This window comes from Geotrypetes seraphini, chromosome 6, assembly GCF_902459505.1.
Source record: "Geotrypetes seraphini chromosome 6, aGeoSer1.1, whole genome shotgun sequence".
Lineage (NCBI taxonomy): Eukaryota > Metazoa > Chordata > Amphibia > Gymnophiona > Dermophiidae > Geotrypetes > Geotrypetes seraphini.
Window position 1 is genome coordinate 69,624,164 of NC_047089.1, and position 15,905 is coordinate 69,640,068.

General features: G+C 41.1%; 1 protein-coding gene across 1 annotated transcript in view; it reads right to left on the minus strand.

The window, feature by feature from the left end:
* The window catches only part of NAA16 (N-alpha-acetyltransferase 16, NatA auxiliary subunit), a 310,852-nt gene that overhangs the window by 26,335 nt on the left and 268,612 nt on the right, over window positions 1-15,905 (minus strand). Inside the window, exons 16-18 of the mRNA XM_033947900.1 lie at window positions 13,025-13,133; window positions 8,125-8,223; window positions 6,106-6,249 (exon numbers count right to left, since the gene is read on the minus strand). Of these exons, the coding sequence (XP_033803791.1) occupies window positions 6,106-6,249; window positions 8,125-8,223; window positions 13,025-13,133 (352 nt within the window). The remainder of the gene's footprint in view (window positions 1-6,105; window positions 6,250-8,124; window positions 8,224-13,024; window positions 13,134-15,905) is intronic.

Below are 15,905 nucleotides of genomic sequence, written 5' to 3' on the forward strand. Positions count from 1 at the left end.
AGTCTATTGAGGAATCTTGAGATGAAGTCTCTTAAACAGAGTAACGTGCACTGTGGAGGCCATGTGACCCAGGATTACCATCAGTCGTCTGGCCAAGATTGATGGGAGAAGATAAGTCTGTTCGCAAAGCTGAATCAATGCTGAAAGAGAAACAGTCTAGAATAAAAAGGTACGTAGCAGAACTCTAATGAAGCGCAAAGTTTTAGAAGATTAAAGTTGGGATTTAGTAAAAAATATTTTGAATACCCAGTGCTGAAAGAGAGAATTGTGAACCGAGTCACTGTGAGGACCCACTATGAGGTTGAATCATTGATGAGTCAATTGTCTAATCAGGGAACACTCTGAGACCCTTTCTGCAACTCTGTTGCTACTACAACCAGGTCTTTGATAACTACTCTGGAAGAGGATGCAAAGCCAAAAGGGAGGATTCTATATTGATAATAGTGCTGCGCCATTGGAAATCTGAGTAATTTCCAGAAGTTTGGAAGCACTGGAATATGAAAAGAAACTTCTTTCCAGATCTAGGGAGCATAGCCAGTGGTTGCGACCTAAAAGGTAATATAAAATTATCAGAGGGAACATATGAAATGTGTTTTCCCCTTAGAGGAAATTTGTTCAGGGTCCTGAGATCTAAAATTGGAATGAGGAAATACTGGAAGTAAAAGCCCCAGTTTTTTGAGAAGAAGTATCATCCTCCGAAGAAAAGTCGACTTGAGAAGAGCCTCTCTTGAAGGTCTGGAGGCATAATGATTAAGTGAAGAGAAAGTCATTCACGAAAACGTGTTTTGTTTTTTAATGTAGTAGATGCCTCCTCCCCTACAGCCACTCCCAAGCCTCTAGGTTTTGGACTACAAAAGACGATGGAATAAAAATGTGGTGAATGTTCATTAAGGAACAGATGTAGGGAAAAAGACTTAAAGCAAATGGATGCCTTCGAAAGGTACTGCATAAACATTGATGGAACAGTGAAAGACATGTTGCATCAGGAGTAGATGTTATTTAAAAATACCATACTGGAACCCCAGACTACATATATTCCATGTATTAAAAAAAAGAGGAAGGAAAACCAAAGTGCTGCCAGCGTGGTTTACGAGCGAGGTGAAGGAAGCTATTAGAGTTAAAAGAGAATCCTTCAGAAAGTGGAAGAAGGATCCGACAGAAAATAAATGCAAACACAAGGAATGTCAAGTCAAATGCAAGGTGCTAATAAAGAAGGCGAAGAGAGATACTGAAAATAAGATTGTGCTAGAAGCAAAAATGCACAGTAACAACTTTTTTAGATATGTTAAAAGCAAGACGCCGGGAAGAGAATCAGTTGGACCGCTAGACAACCAAGGGATAAAAGGGGATCTCTCAGGGAAGACAAAGTCATAGTGGAGAGATTAAATTAATTCTTTGCTTCTGTTTTCACCGAGGAAGATGTGGGGGAGCTACTGGTGCTAGAAATGGTATTCAATTCTGAAGACTCAGAGAAACTCAAACAAACCTCTAACACTAGATGAGGTAATGGGTAAATTTGAGACATTGAACAATAGCAAATCACCTGGACCAAATGGCATACAACCCAGAGTGTTGATAGAACTAAAAAATGAACTTGCAGAGCTATTGCTAGTAATTTTCTTTAAAATCCAGCATAGTACAGGAAGGCCAACATAATGGCAGTTTTTAAAAAGGGTACCAGATCTGGGAAATTATAGACCAGGGAGTCTGATGTTGGTGCTGGGCAAAAAGGTAGAGACTATTAGAAAGAACAAAATAACAGAACATATACATAAGCATGGATTAATGAGAATGCAAACATGGATTTAGTCAAGGGAAATCTTGCCTCACAAATTTACTGTATTTCTTTGAAGGGGGTGAATGAACATGGGGATAAAGGTGAGCTGGTTGATATCATGTATTTGGATTTTCAAAAAGGCATTTCACAAAGTAATTCATGAAAGACTCCTATTATGGATTAAGAACTGTTTGAAAGACAGAAAACAGAGAGTAGGTTTAATATTCTGAATGGAGAACGATAAATAGTAGTGTTCCCCAAGGGTCTGTGCTGGGACTGTTGCTTTTTTATTTATCAATGATCTAGAGATGGGAGAATTAAATTTGCTGATGACATGAAGTTGTTCAAAGTTGTTCAATTGCAAGAAGATTGTGAAAATTGCAAGAGGACCTTGTGAGACTGGGGGTCAAAATGGCAGATGACGTGTAATGTGAGCAAGTGCAAAGTGATGCATGTGGGAAAGAGGAACCCTAACTATAGCTATGTGATACTGGGTTCTATGTTAGTTTGGGACAGTCAGTGAACTCTAAGTACTTTTTCTTCATTTTCATTACTCTTACTTAATTGCATCTCTTCTGTATCTACTGTAAACCGCTTTGAACCTCACGGTATAGCGGTATACAAGAAATAAAATTATTATTATTAGTCACTGTCCCAGAAAAGGATATAGGTGTCATTGTTGAAACCCTCAGCTCAATGTGTGGCGGTGGCTAAGAAAGTAAATAGAATGTTAGGAATTATTAGGACAGGAATAGAAAACAAAAATGAAAATATTATAATGCCCTTGTATTGCTCTTTGGCAGTGTATCTCAACACGTGGTATGCATACCCTTAGGGGTATGCGGCCTGGCCGCCAATTCCTGCCCTTCCATAGAGGGGGTGGCAGTTGTCGCGGAACTCGCGTTCCTGCCTGTCCCCCCCCAACTGAAGCTTCTTCTGGCGATCTCTGCCTGCCCACCTTTGGGGGGGGGCGGGCAGGAAGGCAGTATCCCCAGAGGCAGCATCGTCTTCTATGGACAGGCAGCTACTTACATGCAAGGAGGGGAATGGGGCATGAACTTGACACATCTGGAAGGGAGGGGGCATGAACATGGGACACAGAAGAGAGGGAGGAAGGGGGAACTAACTTGGGAAATAGGAGGGAGGGAATGGAAAGGGAGAATTGTTGGGTATGAGTGTGTGAGTGAGAGGGAAAGATGATGGCACATGGGGAAAGAAAGAAAGGAAAATTGGTCATAGAGAGAGAAGAGGGAGATGCATGGGGGAGAGAAGGATGAGAGGGAGAAATGTTGGATATGGTGGTGGAGAGGGAACCGAAGGACAGATTGAAGGGGATTTCATGGGGGAGGAATGTTAGACATAGTAATGGAGGGAGAGTTATGGCATTGTGCAGGAGAGGGGTGACAGAAGAAATGGGCATAGGGCTGGTGGACAGTGTTGAAAAATGCTGCACATGATCCGGAGGATGAGAGACGGAGAAATGCTGGATGTGATAGTAGAGAGGGTGGGAGAGATGCCTGGATCTCTCAAGACAGATGGACAGAGAGAGAGTTTCAAGTTTATTAGGTTTTTATATACCGCTTATCAAGGTTATCTAAGTGGTTTTACAGTCAGGTACTCAAGCATTTTCCCTATCTGTCCCGGTGGGCTCACAATCTATCTAACGTTCCTGGAGCTATTGAGTGACTTGCCCAGGGTCACAAGGATCAGTGCGGGGTATGAACCCACAGCCCCAGGGTGCTGAGGCTGTTGCTCCAACCACTGCGCCATACACTCAGAGAGAGAGAGAGACTTGTTGCCAATAGAGGTGGAGGAGAGGAAAAAAAGTTGGATTCATGGAGGGACAGAGAGAGATGTTAGTTGGGGAAGGGAATGAGGTCTGGAGGAGAGGAAACGTGCAGGAAGCAGAAAGTGTTGGACTCATGGAGAGAGAGAGGGAGAGATGATTGGGGAGGGCAGAAAGGAGGGAAGGAGAAATGTCACACTCAGGGGAAGGGGGAGAGGGCAGTGAGTAAAAAGTTGAACTCATGGAGGGAGAGAGAGAGAAAGATGTTGGTTGGGGGACAGAATAAGGACTGGAGGAGAGGAAGCATGCAGGCGGCAGAGAGAAAGAGATATTAAATTGGTGGAAAGAAGGGAGAAATGCTAGATGTGGCAGTAGAGGGAGTAGGAGAGATGCACCTTGGATCTTTCTCTCTCACGCTTTCCCCACTCCTTTTGCAGCAAGGAAGGGAATGAGAGAAGGGCAGTGAGAGAGAGAGAGGGTTACATGTTGCCAATGGGGGTAAAGGAGAGAGGAAGAAAAGTTGGACTCATGGAGGGACAGAGAGAGATATTGGTTGGAGAATGGAATTAGGTCTGGAGGAGAGGAAGCATGCAGGAGGCAGAAAGAAAGAAATATTGGATGTACAGTCAGAAGTAAGTGCACCTAGAGACTCATAAAATCACCAGACAGCAAAGGAAGGAAAAATGATTTATTTTCAATTTAGTGATCGAAATGTGTCAGTTTTGAGAATTTATATCTGCTGTTTATATTTTGCATTATATTTGTCTAATTTTCTATAGTTGTTACTGAGGTGAGATTGCATATTTTAAAGCAGGGGTCTCAAAGTCCCTCCTTGAGAACCGCAATCCAGTCGGGTTTTCAGGATTTCCCCAATGAATATGCATGAGATTTATGTGCATGCACTGCTTTCAATGCATAGTCATTGGGGAAATTTTGAAAACCCAACTGGATTGTGGCCCTCAAGGAGGGACTTTGAGATCCCTGTTTTAAAGTCATTTGCTTTGAACACTTTGAAAAAAAACCCCCGAATATAAATGATAATTAACATTTTCTCTGTATACAGTGTGCTTTGTGGAGAAACACTGCTCTATGGTACATCCACACCTTGAATACTATGTGTAATTTTGGTTGTCGTATCTCAAAAAAAGATATAGCGGATTAGAAAAGGTACAGAGAAGGGCAATGAAAATGATCAAAGGAATGGGACGACTTCCCTATGAGGAAAGGCTAAAGCAGTTAGGGCTCTTCAGCTTGGAGAAGAGACAGCTCAGGGGTGATATAATAGAGGTCTATAAAATACTGAGTGGAGTGGAAAGGATAGATGTGAATCGTTTGTTCAATCTTTCCAAAAATACTATGAAGCTACTAAATAGTAGATTTAAAACAAACCAGAGAAAATATTTCTTCACATGACGTGTAATTAAACTCTGAAATTTGTTGCCAGAGAATGTGGTGAAATAAGTTAGCTTAGCAGGGTTGGATAATTTCCCAAAAGAAAAGTCCAAAGGCCATTATTGAGATGGCTTGGGGAAAATCCACTGCTTATTCCTAGGATAAGCAGCATAAAATTTGTTTTACTACTTGAGAACAAGCTAGGTACTTGGGATCTGGATTGGCCACTATTAGAATCAGTATACTGGGCTTGATGGACCTTCGGTGTGTCCCAATATGGCAATTCTTATGTTCTTATGCATTCAATATATCACTCGTATATGAAATTTCTGCTTTTCCTTGGAGGATATTTTTTACTTTTAAAAGTATAAATTAAAAATGAAAGCTATAAGCAACCATCCCATATCAGGATAATATAATGCTGGAGATATGATTTGATGGAAAATATATTTGATGAACAGTAAGTTTGTGCCTTTATTCTTATTCTAAATGAATATTCTATCAAATCCATATTCTATCAAATCCATATTCTAAATCCAAGCAGCAATGTTTATGCCTACACATTTGGTATGAAGCAGGATTTATTTTTACATACAATTTCTATAAAGTTAAAAAAAACTTTGTATTTTTAAATTTTGGCTTACCCCCTCTTTTACAAAACTGCGATAGCAGTTTCTTGTGTGGGGAGCCGTGCTGAATGGCCTGGGCTGCTCCCGACTCTCATAGGAACTCAATGAGCATCAGGAGCAACACATGACATTTAGTGTGGCTCCCCGCACAAAAAACTGCTATCGCAGTTTCGTAAAAGGAGGCCTTAGTTTTACAAATGAGACAAAACAGGAAAAATAAAGTCCCAGGTCGCAAACAAAAATAGGATAAGGAAAGTCTATGATACACTCAAATTTATTCCACCATGAAGAAAACAAAAGATACATAAGACATACGAGTTACTGCATCAAGCTCTCATCTTATGCATCTTTTGTTTTTTTTCATCGTGGAACAAATTTGAGTGTATCCTGGACTTTCTAGTGTCTAACTTTTCTTATCCTAATTTAGTTTCACAAACCACATGAAAAGCATATAATTGACTTGTTTACAAGATAAAATTGAATGCTTATCATGCTATTAGCCTTTGAAGGTAAAAACTTACCTGACAGAAGATGCTGAATGGAGGTAGTATTGTGTTCAAGAAATTCTTCATTAAAAATTTCCAGGTCTTTATTGATAAAGATTTTCTGCATTTCTTGGGCTAGGACAGTGTTAACAATTTCAGGAAGGTTACTATGATCTGACACTGTAACAACAAAGATTTGTATTTTCACCATCAAGCAGCATAAATCTTTCACATGACATACACAAACAGTATTAAAACCTGTGCAAAAATGTCACAAGACCAACGTCAGCTGCAACCAAATAGCAAATTCAAGTTTGTGTTTAAAGTCTCACCTTTAAATTCAAATTTTGTTTGATTGAGATGGATGTACAGCAAACACATTTTCACAAAAGTTACACTACTCTCTCTCAACATGAAAGAAAGGCTTGATTTACTAAAGCTTTTTTCTTAATTTTGTGTCTGGAGGAAATAAAATTTAGGTGCCAATATTTAAACACACTTATCTGGATTACAGCACCTGGCCGGGTCTTCTCAACAATTTTTAGCAGCACTATCCAATGCTGCTAAAAATCATTATGGACTGCTCCAGAACTAAAGAATGATGCCAGTGCAAAGAGTTATCTTGATGACAGATATATTCAATTTGCTGTATGGATAACTTAGGGAAGGGGAAAGGCTGTCTTAAGTTGGTAGAATATTGTTGTTAAACTGAATGCTGGTGGTGGATGTTCTATTTTGATCTTCAGCACGGTTAACTGCCCAAGTAGTGGCACTGAAATTTCAGATTTTTTTTAACCACCATGGATGGCATTAAAAAAATCCAAACAACTGTAAGTATTTACTCATTAGTATATTGGGCCCTATCAAACAGAAAAGCAGAAATGAATAAGCCTAACCATAGTACTAATAATGGTTGAAACAAAATTTCAATTGATAAGTGATCTGGTAACTAATATTTGAAGAAATAAATGAGAGTAAGTCAATGCATATCTACTCTTGAAGTTCTCTCCATCAGAGTTTATTTAAGAACTACTCTACAAATTAACCTCAGCAAACAGCTAGATTCTGCTTTCATAGTGTGGCAGCATTCGTCACTGGCTCACCCAATCGTGTATTGATTAACTTAATCTATGTTTTTTCTATATATATTTTTTTATATTTGTTTTATTTTGTTTTGTAAATGTTTCTGTTATTTTACTAATTCTATTCATAGTTTTTCAAAATTAACCTATCTAATAAATAATTTAAGAATTTATATCAAATAGTTCTTCAAGGGTTTCAATTCATCGCAGATTCTCTATTCCATATATTTCATTTATAATTCAATCATTTCAAATTGATTTCATTGTTTTTTCATTCCCCTAGAAATATGTTATAAAGAGGCATGATATAGTTCTAAGTCAGGGGTCTCAAAGTCCCTCCTTGAGGGTCGCAATCCAGTCGGGTTTTCAGGATTTCCTCAATGAATATGCATGAGATTATGTGCATGCACTGCTTTCAATGCATATTCATTGGGGAAATTCTGAAAACCCGACTGGATTGCGGCCCTCAAGGAGGGACTTTGAGATCCCTGTTCTAAGTAGTTATTAAAGTGTATGTTTTGGTGAAAGTTACAACACGTGTCTCATATTAAAAAAGTTGAAATCAGATGGTTTTTCCCAAGAATCTGTTGGCCTTGATCTGGAAAGTTTTATTATATAGCAACATGTGAGGGTGGCCAGTGGAAATAAACATCACTTTGTTAGGCAGATCTCCAAATACTATTATAAGATTTTCATATATCTCCTCAGATTTCTGAACACTTATTTTTTATCATATTTAGTTATTACTAATTAAACTCAAGCTGATATTTTTAGAGCTAGATTTATTTTTTTCAAAACATTTGGTCTGTGATCAGTCCCTGAAAATTCTTTGGAGGTCTGTTTTATGTGACAGATACAGTGTTCAGCAGAAGCCATTCTAATCTGGTTGTAAGGTCATGTAGGTATGGGGTCATGTGAAAAGACCCTGTACTGTAAAATTAAGTACACCCATTCTTGACATCACTGTACATACCAGACTTGGAGAATTTAATCAAACATTCATGTAGCCATGGATTATTGCTGTCGATAGCAAAAGCTCTTTTGACAGATTGCAACATCAATAGAAATTTTCCTGTAAAAAAATAAAAAAAAAATTAGCTAAGAAAGTGACGTTACTCACCAGAGCAAGTGTTCTCTGAGGCAGCAGAACATGTATTTTCACAAGGGTGACACCCTTGTGCAGATGCTACCTAGTACTCTATTACTTTAAGATTGTCAGCATCATACTATGCATGAATGAGTGCCTTACCGCCCAGTGTGAGTGCAGTACAATATGAAAGCGAAAAGAATACAACTCCTATGGGATGTGGGAATGGATATGAGGTTTGAGACTTTTTTTGACAGATCAGACTTTTTGTGCTGCAGTGGGTCAGAATCTATCAAACTGGTCAACCCTTAAGAGTGGGGTTCCCCAGGGCTCTGCATTATCAGATGTTTTGTTCAATATTTATCTTGTTCTATAGGGGTGATATATGCAAATGATATTCAGTTCCCGATACCAGTGAAAGACTCAATAGCTGATGCCCTGTTAAATTGATTCTTGTTTCACGGTTATGAAGAAATGGATGAGTGAGAACCAACATGAAATTGAATATCGCAAAAACTGAAGTTTTATGTGTAGGCTGAGAAAAACATGTTGCACTATTTCCCTCTGAGATTGTATTAGATGATATAGTAGTCCCTGTAACTAGTCAATGTAAGTTCAGCAATGTAAGACAATGTGTATTCAGCTTGATGCGATGCTATCTTTTGAGCTGCAAGTTAAGATGGAGATTTCCAATGTTTTTTTCAAACTTTGATTATTTTGGAAATTGAGGAATTATTGCTTATTACTAAAGGTCTCAGAAATGTGTGAGCAATGGAATCCCTTACATCTATCTTGGTGGGAGAAAGTCCAAACGGTTAAGATGATTATTTTGTCTGTGGTTTGTTACTAAATGGGTATGTTGCCAGTGTTTTTTCAGGTTCTGAATGTGAACTTGCAGGCCTTGAGCATGCTCAGATGCTCAAGGTCCAGCAGAAGAGGAGGCCGATCTTCGGGCACCGGCACCAAGCACAGGACATGCTGGTGCCCAGATGAGGGTAAGAAGCGGCGGGGAGGGGATGCCCAATCACGGTGGGGGGGGGGGGTGCGGGATTGCGGGGGGAGGGTGCCGGATCGCGGGGGGGAGGGTGCCGGATTGCCGGGGGGGGGGGCACTCGTAAATCGAGCCATGCTCGGTTTCTGAGGCACCGATTTTGCAGGCATTCATACATTAGATGATGTTATATCTAATGGGAAACTGCTTGATTTTGCATGACTGTAACAATCATTTGGTATTTCAAATTCTCAAAATTATAGGTGGTTGCAGTTGAAGCAGGCCATTCAGAGTGGGTTCCCTGATTGGCAGAATCTCAAAAATCATTACAGCTTGCAGGTCCTATGCTTCCAGACAGATTTGCTGGGGCATCAGGATGCCCGGTGGTATAAATTAATTCCTGAACTCTTGAATAAGAAACCAAAAAATTAATAAAGATTAAAAAAAAAAGAAAGAAAATTAATTTTCCATTTCTCTCTTTTTTTTTTTTTTTGTAAAAAGAAATAATACTGAAAAGACAAAAGTAATAAAAAAGACGCAAGAGCGGGAAGGCAATGCAGACTGAATGGAGTTCAGTCAAAAAAATACTTCTTTGCTTCACTGAAAACCAAGAACTGAGGTACCGCGAGCATACATTGGGCGGGAAGGCACTCATGCATGCATGGTGCGGGCAGTCGTGAAGTTTCTTAAAACTTAAAGTGACAGTACACTTTTAATACTGTCTGTATTGGGGCTCCGTGGATGACGTCACCCACATGTGAGAATATGCTGCCTGCTTGTCCTGGGATAAACCCCGGTATTAGCTCTTAGATCTCTACAAGATAATAGACTAGTATTACCAGCAGTTCATAGAGTCTAAATCAGGAGTCTCAAGTCTCTCCTTGAGGGCCACAATCCAGTCGGGTTTTCAGGATTTTCCCAATGAATATGCATGAGATAACATAAGAACATAAGCAATGCCTCTGCTGGGTCAGACCTGAGGTCCATCGTGCCCAGCAGCCCGCTCATACGGCGGCCCCAACAGATCCAGGACCTGTGCAGTGATCCTCTATTTATACCCTTCTATCCCACTTTCCAGCAGGAAATTGTCCAATCCTTTCTTAAACCCCAATACCGTAATCTGCCCTATTACATCCTCTGGAAGCGCATTCTAGGTGTCCACCACACAATGGGTAAAGAAGAACTTCCTAGCATTTGTTTTGAATCTGTCCCCTTTCAGTTTTTCTGAATGCCCTCTTGTTCTTATATTTTTTGAAAGTTTGAAGAATCTGTCCCTCTCTACTCTGTCTATGCCCCTCATGATCTTATAAGTCTCTATCATATCCCCTCTAAGTCTCCTCTTCTCCAGGGAAAAGAGACCCAGTTTCTCCAATCTCTCAGCGTATGAAAGGTTTTCCATCCCTTTTATCAGACGTGTCGCTCTCTTCTGAACCCTCTCGAGTAACGCCATATCCTTCTTAAGGTACGGCGACCAATATTGGACGCAGTATTCCAGATGTGGGCGCACCATCGCCCGATACAGCGGCAGGATAACTTCTTTCATCCTGGTTGTAATACCCTTCTTGATTATATCTAGCATTCTATTCGCTCTCTTAGCGGCCACTGCGGACTGTGCCGTCGGCTTCATTGTCATGTCCACCATTACCCCCAAGTCCCTTTCTTGGGTACTCTCATTCACTAACATCCCTCCCATTGTATAGTTGTACCTCGGGTTTCTGCTTCCAAGATGCAATACTTTACATTTCTCAACGTTGAACTTCATCTGCCATCTCGTTGCCCATTCTCCTAGTTTGCTGAAGTCCCTTTGCAATTCTTTGCAGTCCTCTTTAGTCCGAGCTCCACTAAATAGTTTGGTGTCGTCCGCAAATTTTATTATCTCACACTTCGTCCCTGTTTCTAGATCATTTATGAATATATTAAATAGCAGCGGCTCGAGCACCAAGCCCTGTGGAACATCACTCGTGACCCTCCTCCATTCCGAGTAGTGACCCTTCACCCCTACCCTCTGTTTCCTACCCGCCAACCAGTTTCTGATCCATCTATGTACGTTTCCGTCCACCCCATGGTTCTTCAGTTTCCGGAGTAGACGCTCATGTGGCACCTTGTCAAAGGCTTTTTGGAAATCCAGGTATATGATGTCTATGGGGTCTCCTCTGTCCATCTGTTTGTTAATTCCTTCGAAGAAGTGCAATAAGTTAGTTAGGCACGATCTCCCCCTGCAGAAACCATGTTGGCTTGTTTTCAGAAGTTTGTTTCTTTCCAAATGTTCATTGATGTTTTCTTTTATCAGTGCTTCCGCCATTTTCCCTGGAACCGAGGTGAGACTCACCGGTCTGTAGCTTCCTGGGTCACCTCTTGATCCCTTTTTAAAGATGGGCTATCTTCCAATCCTCCGGAATCACTCCTGTTTTCAGGGATAGGTTGCAAATTTGCTGCAGTAGTTCTGCTATCTCCTCCTTTAATTCTTTCAGAACCCTTGGATGGATTCCGTCCGGACCCGGGGATTTGTCAGTTTTTAGTTTTTCTATCTGCCTGCGCACATCTTCAAGGCTCACTTCCATGGATGTTAATTTTTCTGCTTGATTTCCATTGAAGAATTGCTCAGGTTCCGGTATGTTGGTTGTGTCTTCGTTCATAAATACAGACGAAAAAAACATGTTAAGTCTTTCCGCGACTTCTTTCTCCTCCTTCACTACTCCCTTCCTGCTTTCAATGCATATTCATTGGGGAAATCCTGAAAACCCGACTGGATTGCGGCCCTCAAGGAGGGACTTTGAGATCACTGGTATAGATGGCGTAAAGCTTTTTTTTACCTAGCGCCTATTCCTTGGCACCAACTCCCGAGCTATATCCATCTTGAGGTGAATTTTAAAGCTTTTAAACTTTGTTAAAAACTCACCTTTTACAACTTGCTTTTGGAATTGAATCTTCTTTTACTGAACACATATATTATGAGGAACACCATCAGTCTTTATACCAGTGATTCCCAACCCTGTCCTGGAGGACCACCAGGCCAATCGGGTTTTTGGGCTAGCCCTAATGAATATGCTTGGAGCAGATTTGCATGCCTGTCACTTCCAATATATTCAAATCTCTCTCATGCATATTCATTAGGGCTAGCCTTAAAACCCGATTGGCCTGGTGGTCCTCCAGGACAGGGTTGGGAACCACTGCTTTATACAATAGGATTTCTTTGTTTATATGGATAGTGCATGAATGTGTTCTATTGTATTATGTTTCTTAACTAAGAATGAGTGAATGGACTAGGTCTTTCCTATATTTTATGGCAGGGATCTCAAAGTCCCTCCTTGAGGGCCGCAATCCAGTTGGGTTTTCAGGATTTCCCCAATGAATATGCATTGAAAGCAGTGCATGCACATAGATCTCATGCATATTCATTAGGGAAATCCTGAAAACCTGACTGGATTGCGGCCCTCAAGGAGGGACTTTGAGACCCCTGTTTTATGGAGTTCTTTTTCCAACTAATATTGGTTTTAATGTAAAACTGTTGAAAACTGTCGAAGATTTGGTGGGATATCAAATTTTAATAAACAAATACATACATTGCCTCTTGTCCCCTGACTTTTTAATTTTCACAGTAGTCTCTCATGAGGAATTTTGTCAAAAGCTTTCTGAAAATCTATATACAATATATCAACCAGTTCACATTTATCCACATGTTTATTCACACCTTTGAAGAAATGAAGCAAATTGGTGAGGCAAGAGAACAGAAAGAAATAAAAAGAATGGAGAAGAGTCTGCAGATGAGATTATGAGAAGTTCTATTTATCCTACCTTTTCTAAAGTAGATTTCAAATGCTAATAGATGGGTGTCAATGTTGTCTGCTGCAAGGCTCTTAAGTGGCATAAGAAACTTAATAGCTTCGTCTAGTGGACCTTCTACCTGTTTTAACAAATAATACAATTACTATTGCATAAACAAAATGTGATTGGCTAAAAATGTTTTTCAAGAGAGACAAAGCACAACATTAAATTACTACTCCTGGGTAAATTCTGCACAAAGGTACAGCACAGAATTTTCTAGCCCCCCACAGGGTATGCAGAATTCAGTATATACACAGGCAGCAGTTGTTCTGCTCACTTTGTCTTCCTCTCTACCAATGGGTTTGCGTGATAAGAGGAGGATGTGAAACATTGCACACTGGGTCACTTCCTCTTCTCGTGCAGGTTTAGACCAGCCTGTTTATTTGTAAAGCAGTCTAACGGTTCACATAAACAGTCTTGTCTAAGCCAAAAAAGGGGCAGAGTGACCCAATGTGCACTGGTTCACTTTCTCCTCTTCTTGCTGCGGGAGCTCAGAGGAGGAGGGGAAAATGAAGTGAGCAGGGGGCTGAAAATGAGAAGGGGCCAGAAAAAAGGTTAATGTGCCATGGGGAGACTGGGGGTAGAGTCAAGGGGTGAGAGCAGCAAGCAGAAGATATACCTTGAACCGCAAGGTAACGGCGGAATAGAAATCACTAATGTAATGTAATGTAATGTAATACCATTGCTGTGTAGGCAATCAAACCATGGGGGAAGGGGAGGGTTAGAGGAGAGATACAGTGATAGCTGTGGAGGGGAGGAGAAAGAATGAGAGGTTGGAGTAATGCAGGTAGGAGAAGGCAATGGGGACAAACAATTACTGGTCTTATTGAAATATAGAGGGAGAGAAAACTGCAGTTAAGGAGTGAGAGGGACTGAGGAGACTGAAGCCTGAGAAAGGAAAACAGCAAGAAGGTATTTTAGGCCTTATGATGGAAGAATTATATGCAAAACACTACAAATAAACTTTGTACATTTTTAAAATATTGTGTGCAGAATTCTCAAATTTTTTCATATAGAATTCCCTCAGGAGTAATTTATGTTTAAATATGTTTGAGCAGCTTAATCATTTCAAAATGTTAAAAATAAATGTACAAAGTTTTATATATATTAAAAAAAAAAACCAACACCCAATCATCAAGGGTTTGCCTTCCTTGTTTAGTAAGGTGGAATTCATTTGAAAAATACCAAATTTTAAAATTTATGTATCACGAACTTGAAGGAGTTCTTGCATGATTTGAACAACCAGACTGTTAGCCTGTCTTCATATCACACAAGTAGGGAAAGTGTGCAGAATATGGTTCCTAGAATTTTTTTCCAACTCTTGCACGTGTGTGTGTACATGCATGCCTCTGAGCAGGGCTGTGGAGTCGGTAGATAAATGTTCCGACTCCGACTCCTCAGTTTTTTGTACTTCAGACTCCGACTCCAGGTACCCGAAATTTCCTCTGACTCCTCGACTCCGACTCCACAGCACTGGTTAATTTTCAGATCGTTAAAATGGAATGTCAAGTTGAGAGAAATGAGCATTTTCGACACCACCTTCTTTTTGCTTTTAATCAAGGTTCTAAGGCCGCAGAAGCTGCTCGCAACATTTGTGCTGTGTATATAGTGGGTGCTATAGCTGAAAGAATCGCTCGTGATTGGTATGCCAAGTTCAAAAATGGAGTTGGTAGATAAATGTTCCGACTCCGACTCCTCAGTTTTTTGTACTTCTGACTTCAACTCCGACTCCAGGTACCCGAAATTTCCTCCGACTCCGACTCCACAGCCCTGCCTCTGAGTGTGTTATGTTTATGTGTTTCTGATCTGGAGGGAGCTGGATGAGGAGGTATGAATGGTACAATATCGATTCTGCTGGTTTGGGAAGTTAAAACAAAGTTAGGTATGTTAATATATCTAACCATTATTTGTCTCATTAACAGATTTCAAAGAATTAACCATAGGGTGCCATGTTCCCAAGACTTTTCAAGTACTGTATTGTTTGCTCCATAAGATGCATTTTACACCTCCAAAAAGGGGGTGGAAATAAGGGTGTGTCTTAAGGAGTGACTATAAAAAAAAACCCTGTACCTTTTTTTTCCATCCCAGCTCCCAGCGTGCTTTCCATGCTCCCAGCGTGTCTCCTGCACTCCGAATAGCTGCTGTCAGTTCTTGCAAGTCGTGCGAAAACTGATGGCAGCCATTCAGAGTGCAGTACGGGACCAAGCAGGCATGCAAAAAGTGCATGCCTGTGTCATAAACCGCTCTGCCACTGGCCAACCTCGGAAGTTCCTAGCCACCTGTATCCAGCGTTCTTCCTTCGGCAAACAGGGATAAGTTGCGGAGATGGGACACCCGGCAGCAACGTGCCTCCGTCCTTGCAGGCACATGCATTGATGGTCGAGTCAGCGTGGGGGAGCGACAGTGAGGCTTGGGAGCTTCGGTGGCATGAGTGTGTTGGGAGCATGAGTCAGGTGCACCACATCATTACGCCCAGTGAAATGCCTCCGTTCTTGGGAGTGCCCAGCTACCTATGTCCAGCGTTTTTGGTTTTTCACCAGCAGAGTTGCAGCAGTCATCTGGATCAGTAAGTATGGAAAAGCGTGGGGGCTGGGAGGGGGGGATGATTTGGACATAGGCCTGCAGCTCTGGGAATGGGGTAAGGCTGAAGCCGCTATACATGGGGCCACACATAGCAGCAGCCTTTCCTTATTTCGTGGTGACTGGGTAGACGGAAGGCTGGCTTGGGGCTGGCTGGCTACCTTGGGGCTACCTGGCTTGGGGTGGGCTAGCTGGCTTGGGGTTGGCTGGCTGCCACTAGATGTGCCTACCATTAGATGTGCCCACTACTAGACGTGCCCTGTACCCTGTC